Raw genomic sequence first — 13,068 nt, 5'->3', positions numbered from 1 at the left:
TGTCACAGCCAGATCCTTAAGTCATTCTTGCTGGCCAGTGGTGACACATGCCTTTTATCCCAGCACTCGGAAGGCAGAGACTGGCGGATTTTTATGAGTTTGAGGCCAGCCTGGTCTACAGAGCTAGTTCCAGGACAGCTAGGGCTGTTACACAGAGAAACTTTGTCTCGAAAAACCAAAGAAAAAAAGAAATTTAAAAAATAAAAGAAATATATTTCTTTTAATGTTCTTTTAGGCCCTGTGCTCATTAGTATTTTATTATTTAAATAGTGGGAAATTAATATTTTTGGAATATTAGACAGTGTTTATGCATTTGGATTATAACAATGCATCTGTTCTTGGGATGAATATAAGATTGTACAACATCCATAGATTTTATAACGTAATATTGCTGTGATAGCTTTCCACTAATGAAAATGAATGAGAAGAGGGGGTTTTGAAAATGATTTACGGATTTTAAGAATAGAACAACACATAAGCAAGTTCCTTCTATTCGTAATCTACTCATCTGTACCCAAGGCAGTAAAGAAACAGCTTGATTTTCCCATATTCCTTAATGATATTCTGATTTTCTGCACAACATTTAATATTTCATTTTTTTTAGTACCAGAGATTAAAGAATTAAAACTCTAGCTGTGCACAATTTCCTAACTCACTACAAATTTTGCATTTCATTTCACTACCACAGCCAAACCACTAATACTTCTAGAATATTTCAGCAGCAATTTAGAAAAAGAAGGTAAATTGGTCTAGAATTGTGTTTTAGAAGTAAGTATATATTCAAACGTTTTTACTAAAAAAAAAAATCTAATTATATTTGCTTTTAGTATATCTGAACTAAATGTGAAATGTAATGGATTTTTTTTTCTTTTAAAACACCTTTCTGTCAATCTGATCTAACCTATTCCTCTGAAGGTTTGCAATTAGATTTGGGGAGAGGGAAAAGGTGAATCTCAAAAGCATGGATCGGCTGTGACTGACTGTATCCTTGACCCAATTCCTATCATTGGCTTGGAACAGACATGCAGATCTTGTTGAGCTCTGTGAGTTGCTGAACAAGAGTAGAGCCTGCCCCTTGGCATCATGTGTACATTGGCTTGTGATGCCTGGCATCCTTCATATGTTTGACACATGCATACCTGTGAAGTTTTACAATGTATTATTTATTGACAGAGCACAAGAGAGCTGTGAAATTACATTCATTTTAATTTAGAACTCACTTAAAGCCTTCTGATTTTAATGAAAGTTCAAGGTAAGTTTTTGCAACAAAAAAGTATATAGAACCTCTTTATAGAGACATGGCTGGTTCAATGTGTAAATAGTAGACCCTTAATAATAAAGCTGCAGTGGCCCTAAGGAGGAACGCTGAATGAGCAATTTGGCAGTGATCTTGGCAAATCAGAGCTCAAACAATATTTATTTGATAATTTAGTAAAGGATGCCATGGCGTCAATGTTTGTCCTTTATTCCATGTTTGCAGGTCGACTCGCAGACATTTTACATTATTCTAGTTTAGGGTAAGAGACAAAACTCTTAAAAATAGTTACCTCAGAGTATAGGTCAGAGTGAAATGAGCTGTCACCCACTCTTGGGTTTACAGATTGTCTTACATGTAACCTTGTTCTGTTCACATGCTCTTTCTTTTCTCATCCTCACACAATTCTTTTTATTTCAAGTACAAAATGGGATAATTCTGGTGCCAGGAGCAGATTGATACTTGGTTCTGGACCAGTCCTGCACAGGAATGAGCCTTTATGGCCCTCTACAGAGTCAAGGCTGAGGTGTCCCCCTTCACTGGAGTCCAGTCACTGTTGTTTTATCCATGTTAGGATGTTAATATAGTACATATGTCTAATTTTCAGTGTATGTTTATATAAATGCAAATTCCTTCTCGGTAGGTTTTAGATAGCAGTGATTGAGGATGTCACATGTTGATATTCAAAACTACTTTAAAGTAGGATTTTGACCTGTAACTCTTATTTTATTATTGTTTTCTTTAATTGTTCTTACTTCCTGTTGCTTTCTCAGTGATGAAACTGAGGTCATTGAGTGAAAAAAATCTTAAAGACAAATGGAAAATCATCTGAAGATTTTGTTTTTATAGTGGAGATAGCTTATTATAAGATCCATCTTGAGATTTTTTTCAGGCTTTTGATACTCTTTATTATTTTTAATGTCTTCAATCAGAATATAATTATCAGTTCCTCCCTCCCTTTCTTTCCTCCAGCCCCTCCCAGTCACCCTCCTCCAAATCCCTCCAGTGGCCCCCACTCTCAAGTTGACAGTCTCATTTGCTCTTATCTGTGTGCATGAGTGAAGAGATATAAATAGAACCTGCTGAGTCAAGTCTATGTTTGTTGTTTGTGTGTATGTGGTTTCAAGGCTGACCACTATGCATTGGTCCACCCATAAGCAGACTCATCCCTAGAAGGGGCTGATTGTCCTCCCAGCAAGCAATAGTTACCTATAAATCTTTGTTTAGGGAGGGACCTCACAAAATTTCCCCCTTCCATGTTAACTATCTTGTGTAGTACTGATGTTCCTATTCCTGTCTTGTTTCCAGGAGATAGTGTTTCACCGTAGTACTTTTTCCATGCTATGTCCTGAGTAATAGTTGCAGGAACTCCTCCCTATCATCTTTTGATTTCTGCTTTGGATCCAGTTGTGGTTTTTTGCAGAGGTCTTTTCTATAAAGAGAGGCTTCTCTGAATGAGGAATAATAGTTATAACTATTATTATAGTTTTTTTTTTTATTTTTTTGGTTTTTCGAGACAGGGTTTCTCTGTAGCTTTGGAGCCTGTCCTGGAACTCCCTTTGTAGACCAGGCTGGCCTCGAACTCACAGAGATTATAATATAAGGATAAGACTTGAAACATAGTAAGGAATTATGTGTGACTAGCAAAGTGGTGGTAAGACCTCACTAACCATAGAAAGCTGGCTAGGTTTCCAATACCAGCATGATGTCCCTCCTGGTGAATGCGCCATAAGTCTAATTAGACAGCTGTTTGTTGACTCCTCTATGCATATCCTGCTATGCTGGTATTTGTCATGGTTACTAGGTGCTGTAGCTGGATAGGACTGTTTAATTGTTTCTATCTCTTGGCAGTTTGCATAGCATTTTTTGGAACCATGAATGCTATACTGGAGGGAACATGCTTTCAGGTCAGATTAGCATGAGTTGTCTGAGTCTTGTGTCCCATGAGTGCAGCATCTTCAGCAGTAGGGCCCAACCCCCGAGAGGAAACCAAGTACTTTATTGGTAATCTACATTGCTTTGGAAGTCACTTGGATCATCTTGACTGCTCTTCAAAAGGAGATTTCTTGTGTCTAGTACAGGGGTTTTGGTTAGTTTGTGATTTGGGGGAAAACATTGTCAGCCCAATTGGCTGAACTTTCTCCTATACATGTATACATGTATACAAATATATATATATATATATATATATATATATATATATATATATATATCACATATATGTATGTACTGTATCTAATTTTAGGTAAATATAAAATAATGTGATTCCTTGAAGCTTAATCAAAGAACATTGGCATTATTTGTCCCTCAACCCTCATTCTCCATTTGTATTGACCTCCTCCCTCCTCCCCAGTTGGAGCCCCTTCCCTGTTGTTCCATTTCCTATTCCTACTTATACCCTGTTGTTTTCTACCAAGGGCCTCCCTTGCCTGAGGTCTCTTTATACTCTTCTGGTGTCTGTGCTTACTATATATTTATACATATTAATGCACTCAGATATGAGGAGCTGAGGCTAGGAACTACTAACAAGAGAGAACATATGGCATTTGTCTTTCTGGGTCTGGGTTACCCCATTTCTAGTATTTTATGCATAGAAACTTGTGAGACAGGTGGTGCTGTTAATTCTTCTTTCATTTCTTTCCACAGGCAACAAAACTACGCCTTATAAGTTTATGTAATTATACCAAAGCACTAAGTCATTTGGTTTTAAATCTCAAATTTAGTTGTGTTCATTAAACCCAGCAGTGACACACACACACACACACACACACACACACACACACACACACACCATCCTAAAATGCTGCTGATACTTAAGTTGTATCATCCTATGTGATTGTTCTTGGCATATTGGGCATACTGATTTTAGAATGCAGTCAGGCAGTCACTGTCTGCTAATGCCCCTGCTTAGGTTTTTCCTACTCACCGCATGGAATAGCTCAGGCTTTTGAAGCTGATACTGTAAATACACTTGCCCAATCCATAGGAAGAACTTTTTCTCTGGAGAATAAATAGTAAGCAAACTTCTCTACAGGAGTGGCGTCCAGTCCCAGGCATGCCATGGGATTTGTTCGGTATTTATTTTACTGGGTCCTGCTGAGACCCTGATGTGTTTGACTGAGGAAAGTGCTATAGACAAATGCACTTTCCTAACATTGTACCATTGGCATCTAACAGACCATATATGCAACTGGCAAAGTGAGCAGGCATGTTAAGTGCTCAGTTCAGACTGGACTGAACTTACTCATTGCTTAAAAATCTTTGGAAGGGCCGGGCGGTGGTGGAGCACGCCTTTAATCCCAGCACTTGGGAGGCAGAGGCAGGCGGATCTCTGAGTTCGAGACCAGCCTGTTCTACAGACCTAGTTCCAGGACAGGCTCCAAAACCAAAGAGAAACCCTGTCTCGAAAAACAAACAAAAAGAACAAAAAAAAAAAAAACAAAAAAAAATCTTTGGAAGGAAGGATGAGTGCTGGGGAAGCAGCCTGCTCTCCACAACCCTAGCACTGACATTTCAGGTACATGCTGCCACACCTACTGGGCATCTGGACTCAATTCCTCAGGCGTGTTCTTCCCTATCTCTCCAGCCCTAGCTAGCTTTATTGTTTTGTTTGATATAATTGGGGTTTTAAGATTTGAGAATATTTAGGGCAACCATGAAGAAGAGACTAGGATGAGTTTCACAGATGCCATGTGGTAATTGTTTGATTAGTCCTTATTTCTTTTCAGGGGTGAAGGCTTGTCTGCACAGTAAACTACGTGAACAGGAGGAAAAGTACGAAGTTCCTGGAGGTCCACAGAGGAGCAGGCTCAACAGAGAGCAGCTGGTATTTTCTCTTACATACTCCTGCTTGTTCTCATGGCTTCACATCATTAACACCATCAGGAAAACTCTGCCCTTTCAGCCAGTACAGGCGACTGATTAAAATTTTAATTGTGCTTATTTCAAGCACTTGGTTCTGAAATATGATCACGATGTGTAGTAAAATCCAGAAGGTAATAATTTCACACTGTTAATGGATTTTTGGCATCTTGAACATTTCCATAAAGCTTTCAGAATCTGAGGTAAGTCTCAGATACAGGAAGTATCTTGAAAGAAGACTTACAGCTGCTGCTCGGATTTAGCTATCATATCTTTTTATTGCCACATAGTACAGTTTTAATTGGCAATATTCCATTATTGTGTTGATATGGAGGTATGTAGATATGTATGTATATATAGTAGAAATGACAAAGACGTTTTCTAATTTTGGAACTGTAGACATGACCTCATAATAGTAATACTGGCAATGGATCTCTAGAACTAAGGCCACACTCTTACCTGGCTGCCCAGGAGACCTTCAGTAGCATGTAGGAACCTGAAAGCAGAGGAACAGAACTGAACCGTCTGTGGGGAAAAATGTTGCCCTTATAGTTTAAATCCAGTCTTACATCACTAAAGGTTACTTTTGATATTGTAGAGTCTGTGAGATTTAAATCCTACCCATGTGGAAAACCATCCTGATGGAGGAAATTGAAGAGTTGTGGTTTTGTTTTTGTTTTTAGTTTTTGGACAGGGTCTCACTATGTAGTATAGGCTGACCTTAAACTTGCTGTGCTCTTTCTTGGCTAGCCTTAGAGCTAGAATTTAGGTGTATACTGCTATGCCGGCCTATAGGTTGTTTGTTTTGGGTTTTGTTTTATTTTCACTGCAGAACACATCTGAAATGTTAGGAAAGTAAAAAGAAATCAGTCAGCAGCTGAATATTAGATGAAAAAAATCGTAAATAAGAAACTTTTATTTGCATGGCTGGAGAGGTGGCTCAGCAGTTAAGACCTCTGGCTGTTCTTACAGAGGACCTGGGCTCATTTCCTGGCACTCACCGGCAGTTCACAGCTGTCTGTAACTCCAGTTCTAGGGAATCTGAAACCCTCATATAGACATGTATGTGAGCAAAGCACCACTGCACATAAAATAAGAATAAATAGATCATTAAATTAGAAAAAAAACCCTTTTAGTTTCAGATGTATGCTTTCTGATCCAGGTAGTGTGATTGAAGTACTGTCTTTGCCAGCACCTCATTAGCATGTTTCTTACTGACTCAGGATATTTTTTTAATGTCTTTCATTCATATATAGTGTTTTAAAATATTTTGTTCTGCTACTAACAGTTGTTTTCTTGCTGTTTTAGTTGCCAAAGCTGTTTGATGGATGCTACTTCTTTTTGGGGGGAAACTTCAAGCATCATCCAAAAGGCGACCTCCTTAAGCTCATTGCTGCAGCAGGAGGGAAGGTGCTCAGTAGAAAGCCCAAGCCAGACAGTGATGTGACACAGACCATCAACACAGTGGCATACCATGCCAACCCTGATTCTGACCAGCGCTTCTGCACACAGTACATCGTCTATGAAGATTTGTTTAATTGTCGCCCAGAAAGGGTTCGGCAGGGCAAAGTCTGGATGGCTCCTTCCACCTGGCTTATCAGCTGTGTAATGGCCTTTGAATTGCTTCCTCTTGACAGCTGAGTGTCATATTGTGAACATTTTAAGTTGAACGTGCATGGTTTATGGGAACCCAGCAATTGTCATGTGTTTGATCATTCATGTTTTTATCAATAGGTAGAGCCATTTATATCTCCCCCCTTATAATTACAAAATAAAACACCTGAAGCTAGGTTAGGAATTCATTTAGATGCCAGTATTGCTTTTAAGATTCTTTTGTTCTCTTGAGGTTGTAGCTATAACTCAGTGGTAGAGTCTTCATGGACCATGCATGAGGCATGAGGTTCCAGCCTGGGAACTGCAAGGAAGTTTTCATTTTACAACTGGCCTGTGATTTTTGATTGATCATGTCTTTCAGTTTTATCAGTATGTATCCCAGATTAATAAGTGAGATGGCATCAGAACTACTTGTTAATATATAAGTGGTCTATTTAGCATCTTTTAGTAAACAGTATCATCAGATGATCAATTCTGCCTCAGTTACAATGACAATAGAGCATCTATCAAAGTGTGCCACTATAAAGTTCTATTTCTTTTTCTTACACTATCTTTTAGTTTCTTATATTTTCTTGGCCTTCATTCATGTTTATTCAGTTTTAAAATCTGTGTGTGCATTAAAAAATCATGATTTGAACCATTGGATGTTAGTGACAAAATCATCAGTATACTTGTGTGTGTGTATGTTTATTGTGCAATATGCTCTCTGTCTACTGTGCATATGTACAAACCTCTATTTTCTGTAACTTATTTTATTAGTGTTACTAATCTTGCCAGTTTAGAAAACTATCAAACATCAATTTACTAGATTAGAAGCAATCTGTTTATAGTAAATCTTTCTGGGCATTACTAAAGTAAGCCTCTATCAAGATTAATCCCTTCCACCTTCCTTTTTTTTTTCTTCTTTTCCTCCCTTTCTCCTTTCCTTTTATTTATGATACTGGGTATGGAAGTCTTGTGCATGCTAGGTAGTTACCTACCACAGAACTATATCCTCAGCCCAGGTTTAATCTCCTCTCTCTCTCTCTCTCTCTCTCTCTCTCTTTCCTACACTCCCAATTTTATTTTTATTTTTAGACTGTTTTATTGAGTTATCCAGGATGGTCTTGAACTCACTCAGTTTTAATTTCTTTATAAAGTTTTTGGGTTAATGAGTAGGCAAAAGTTGGAGATGGATTGATTCATAATATTTTTACCATATCCTGCACACAGGCCATCACAGTACATATAGGGAAGTATGAGTGAGAAGAACCTCTTCTCACTATGGAAACAACCAAGGCAGAGTAGTAGAAGAGCACTGTGTGGCATGCGCACACTGTCTGCTCAGCCTGTCTATCCGCATGTATGTCCTCACTGTGAATGGACAGGATCTATATTCAGCTTCACCAAGTAGGATTAAAATATTGTGGAGATAGTGTCCCCATAGGGTGTCTTTTCAATATGCCAAGGGGGCTGCTTCAGGGAGGTGAGAGCTGAGTACATGGAGGAGACATCTTTGGCCTCTTTGCTGAATTTGGAGTTAAAGTCTCATATCTGAGCCACCCATTCCCACTCAGTGCCTAGAGATGACTCATTAAATGTTGCCTACAAAGACTTCTGCTGCCCTGTTGTTTGCTGTTGTAGCTGCTCATCCTGTTTCAAATGCCATTCTTCTAGCTCCTTTATTGCCTTTTCTTTCCACACTGCTTCTTGCTTCCGAGAATTGGCTCAAGGGCTTCCAAGCGCTCCATTTGTTCTTCTCTCCATTTACGGATACTTTCAGTTTCTGATGGCAGTGGATCCACTTCTGAAATAGCTACACAGCTGTCTGTCAGACCATTACTCTCCAGGTCGTATTCACCTTCGTGACTCTAGCAACAGCATCTAGAGTTGGTGTATGTTGAGTTTATTACCTTACCTTGTACTTCCTTCTGTACAAATACTTAAATTTTTTTTCCTTAATATATTTAAACTTAACTCATTTCACATAAATCATTAAAATTATTTGTGCATGTATTGTGTCTTCTGTAAAAATGTCTTACTTACATATTGAAGAATGAGACTCAACATGACTCCTGAAGAAGTCTTCCAGCTGTGGTTTTTGTGTGGTTTTGTAAAGCACAAGGTGCCTATATTAGTTACTTTTCTCATTGCTCTTCTCCCACATAACAACTTGTGAGAGAAGATTATTCTGCCTTTTGGTTCTGGGTACTGTCCATCCTGGTGAGGAAATCTAGGCAGCAAGGATTTTAACCAGCTGGCACATCCATTGGTAGGAAGCAGAAACAGCAACGTGACTGCTGGTGCTCAATGCGTTCTCTCTCTGTCTGTCTGTCTGTCTGTCTGTCTCTCTCTCTTCTCTCTTCTCTCTCCTCTCTTCTCTCTCTTCTCTCTCTCTTTCTCTCCTCTCTCTCTCTCTTCCCCCTCCTCCTTTCCCTTCCTTTCTCCCTTCCTCATATCTTCCCCCTGCACTCTCCTTATCCAGTTGAAGCCCTCACCCCATAGAATGATGCCATGCCACCCATATTCAAGAAAGGCTTTTCCCCTGCACTTAACCTAATTTAGACAGTTTCTCAAGACATGCCCTACTAGATGGTTCTGATTCTGTCAGACTGACAGTGTTAACCATCACAGGTGGCTTTTGGTGCTGGGAAAAGCTGGGATATTTCTGTTTGAATGATGATGTGGGAGAATTGAAGTCACTGGGTTATTCTGACTTGGCTTAAGATGCAGATTTTGAAGCCAGACTGTTTGGTTTACAGTTTGTTTTCTAGTTCTCCTACCTGAGCCCCAAGGTGCGGAGTTGGAGGTTACTTTCCTTTTCATGAATCTGAGCATATAGCAACTCAGGACCACTGTTAGTTGATGGCTCAGAGATACTTCTAAGTGCAGTTTAGGAAAAAGGTAGCTTTGGTAGCATAACTTGTCACAGACAGGAGTAGACTAGCTCTCTTCTTTCCTGTGGTTAATTTCTTGTCTCAACTTTTCTTTATCCCTTCTGCTTTGACAACTATTTCCGTCTATATCATTTTCTACCCGTTCCGATAAAGTTCTGTTTATCTTTCATCCTAAATGTGAGCATTGTTGATATCCAAACTGCTTAGGCTTCTGCGCTGCAGTGATGTATCATAGGAAGGCCTGACTTATCTGTTTGGGGCATGTTGCCACAAACAAATTGTCTTAGCTGAGCCCCCAGGTACCCTTGGATAACTTCACTTCATACATCCATTAAAGAAAAGAAACTGAAGAGGGACTTGTTTCTAACTAGTTCATACTTTGAGACACATTGGATGGGTGTTGAGAGGGATGACTATTCATTTGCCTGCTGGCTAAAGTCATGTGACCTAGATGATTTGATGTGAGTAGAATCTGAAGGTCTTTTTCTGAGTTTAACTTAGCTTGAGTTTATCAGAAACTGTTCATAAGACTAGATAATTACTGTTGAAATTTTGAAAAGAAAAATACAAAAGGGGATTGGGGTAGATAGATGGTTCGTGGGTTAAGAGCCCTTGGCTGCACTTGCATAGGACCTGGGAACAATTCCCAGCATACACACGGGAGTTTACAACTGCTTGTAACTGCAGTTCCACAGGACCCGATGCCTTCTGGCCTCCACAGGCACCGTACACACTACACTCATGTGATACACAGACATATGTTCAGGTAAACATTTATAAAAATAAATACTTTTTTAAATTTAAGGAAAAAAAGGTCCCATGTTTAGGATTCATAAACTAAGTTATGTGACTTTCTATGGTGCTAAAAATAACCTGACTCTGTTGAAAGGTCTATATACACAGTCCACTCATTACAGTCCTGGCCACTGTACTGGAATTCTTTTTGTATTTGGAAATACAGAGTTAGCCCATTCCTTGGCAGTAACAATTGCTACACCTACTCTTCTCTCTTTAAGCATACATATGCTCTGGCCTAGTACCTCTGGGGGTTTGTTCCAGGAACCCTCTTATCTGAAATCTGCAGGTGGTTAAGTGCATTATAGAAAATGACATAATGATGTAATGCTTGTATTTAGCCTGTGTAAGATCCTGTATGCTGTACACTGTCTTCAGACTAGATACCATGCCAATACAGTGCAAGTAGTACCATGAAAATACTACTTAGGGAATGATGGCAGGAGGAAAGAAAAAGCATGAATAGAACAGATGGAATATTTTTTCTAAGTGTTTTTATCTGTTAAGATAAAAATGGAACTCAAAAAATGGAAAACTGACAATAGCCTTCATAATTACGGGATTAACCTTGTATACAGATTTATTTCCTATATTATCACATGCATGATTTCAAGTGGTTACAGCTCCCTGCCAATAGGCCGTATCAGTATTTAATCTGGTCTCTTACTGGCTATCTTGACTGTTTCTTTACAAATTAGTTGAAAATAATTTTTGTAATCAATTTTTATGGAGAAAGTATTATCCATATGTCAGTAAGTCAGTGTCTGCCATCTTTACAGAGCTCACTACACATCGTTTACATTTAAACTAGGTCCTGAAGTTAGGTTTAAAATATCAAAATTAGAAAATGAACCTGATTAATTGCTATAATATTGCTAGTTCATTAGATTTGGGGTGTAAGGTACGAGACATAGCTTTTCCTGGTTACAGACGTAGGTATGGGTTCATTCAGCCTTATAGTAGGAATTTGAGATGACCTTGCTTGTATAGAACTTGGGTTGAAGTTACAGGCATGGGAACGCCAGAGGCTTGCCCTAAAGTCATGTCACTCACTAGGGGCAGGGTCTGCACAGCCGTCTATTAAAGCGGCATTCGCTGTAGGAGGCTGTAACCTACCATATACTCTGGACATACTGGGCTGGGCTGGGACAATGAGATGGTATTCTGTATTGTCTATAGCCACCTCTTTACCTCAGCAGACGTTAATCACCATGCTTTGGTTTTGAGACCAAACTGATCCTAACATCTCTCAACTCTTCCTTTATACATCTGCAGCTAATTGGTCAAATTGGTTTATTAGCTGGAACTTGTTGGCGGAGGTTTCTGTCCCACCTGGTCCCGCAATAAACATACAGAAACCATATTATTTGCAATACTGTTTGACCAATAGCTTAAGCACATTTTTAGGTATCTCTTATATCCTAAATTAGCCCATTTCTATTGATCTGTGTATCGCCACAGATAGCTGTTGCTTACCGGCAAGGTTCTGGTGCATCTGTTTCCTGCAGGTGGCTACATGGCTTCTTGCTGACTCCACCTATTTTCTCTATATATCTTTTTCATCCTGACTTACTCTGTTAAGCCATTGGCCAAAAGCAGTGTCTTTATTAACAGCAGTAGAGCATATTCACAGCATACATCACCTCCACTTTTCTGTAAAAGGAAAGTTTTAACTTTAACATAGCAAGATTACATATAACAAAACAGGTATCAAGCAAGAATTATAGTTACAATATTTTTATCTATCTTTTATCATAACTAAGGAAAACTATAATCCTAACTATCTATTCTTCAACTCTATCAAAGACCCCAGAAGGATATACTCTTACCTAAGTTAACAGAAAGTACATTATAAGCAACTTCCAAAACTCTAAAATTGACAGAGATATCTTGCTGCCTGGACAGTCATCCAAAGTTCTTCTTTAACATTAGGGCATCCAACCTTCAGCCTACAGGCCCATAGTATCTGGTAGACTTTTCCATGAAGCAGGAAATTTCAAAGACAGTTCCACCCATATTGGCAGTTTGTCAGTCACTTTCTTCTGTGTGATGCAGAATGTCTGGTAGACTCTTTCATGAAGCCGGAACCTCAAAGGACCTTCTTAGGCAACTTCATCAGTCATTTTTCTATAAGAAGTCCTGTAAATCCAGTTAAGCAGTTCAGGCAAGAGCAGTTTCTTGCCCAAATGGCTAACAAATTCCATGAGGAGCCTTTTTGCTGCCCATTTTCCTCTTAAAGTAATTGGTGGTGCCAGGAGCAGATGTGTCTCACTGTCATGAAAAGTTTAAATTCTTAAAACATCTTAAATGCCATATTCTGTTAGTCTTTGAGAGGTTTGAAAAATACCCATCTGAAATATATTTCTGTACATCTAGAAAACCTGGCGTGACTACAAGCTTGACTATTATAGATGTATTAACCTATATTTCTTAATTATACATTACAATTTTAAATGAGCTGCGTGAAAACAATACCTTAAGAGCAGAAATACATATACACAAAATTGACCTTAAATTTGTATCAGTAAACCAAGAACCATATCAATGCAAAGTATCCATCTCTATAGCATGTCTCCCTTTAAATGTAAACAAACACTTATAAACAATATTTGGGCATAGTTCTCTCCATACGACTTTCTGCTCTTTATTGGGCAAAGTAATTTTCTG

The 13,068-nt window shown here is 38.8% G+C and overlaps 1 protein-coding gene and 1 pseudogene across 2 annotated transcripts in view; one reads left to right on the top strand and one right to left on the bottom strand.

The window, feature by feature from the left end:
• Positions 1 to 9,036, top strand: part of Bard1 (BRCA1 associated RING domain 1) — a 66,716-nt gene extending 57,680 nt beyond the window's left edge. For both annotated transcript variants that reach the window (XM_041632002.1, XM_041632001.1), the window contains 2 exons: positions 4,984 to 5,081; positions 6,425 to 9,036. In XM_041632002.1, coding sequence (XP_041487936.1) covers positions 4,984 to 5,081; positions 6,425 to 6,757 — 431 coding nt within the window. In that variant the 3' untranslated portion in view covers positions 6,758 to 9,036. The remainder of the gene's footprint in view (positions 1 to 4,983; positions 5,082 to 6,424) is intronic.
• LOC121433370 lies at positions 8,126 to 9,225 on the bottom strand (annotated as a pseudogene).
• Positions 9,226 to 13,068: the final 3,843 nt, after the last annotated feature.

The sequence above is a fragment of the Microtus oregoni genome, unplaced genomic scaffold (genome assembly GCF_018167655.1).
Source record: "Microtus oregoni isolate MIOR12 unplaced genomic scaffold, Mior012 000038F_ref0000394, whole genome shotgun sequence".
Classification (NCBI taxonomy): Eukaryota; Metazoa; Chordata; class Mammalia; order Rodentia; family Cricetidae; genus Microtus; species Microtus oregoni.
The sequence above is the reverse complement of the archived record's forward strand: the minus strand, read 5'-3'. Positions and strand labels throughout refer to the sequence as shown.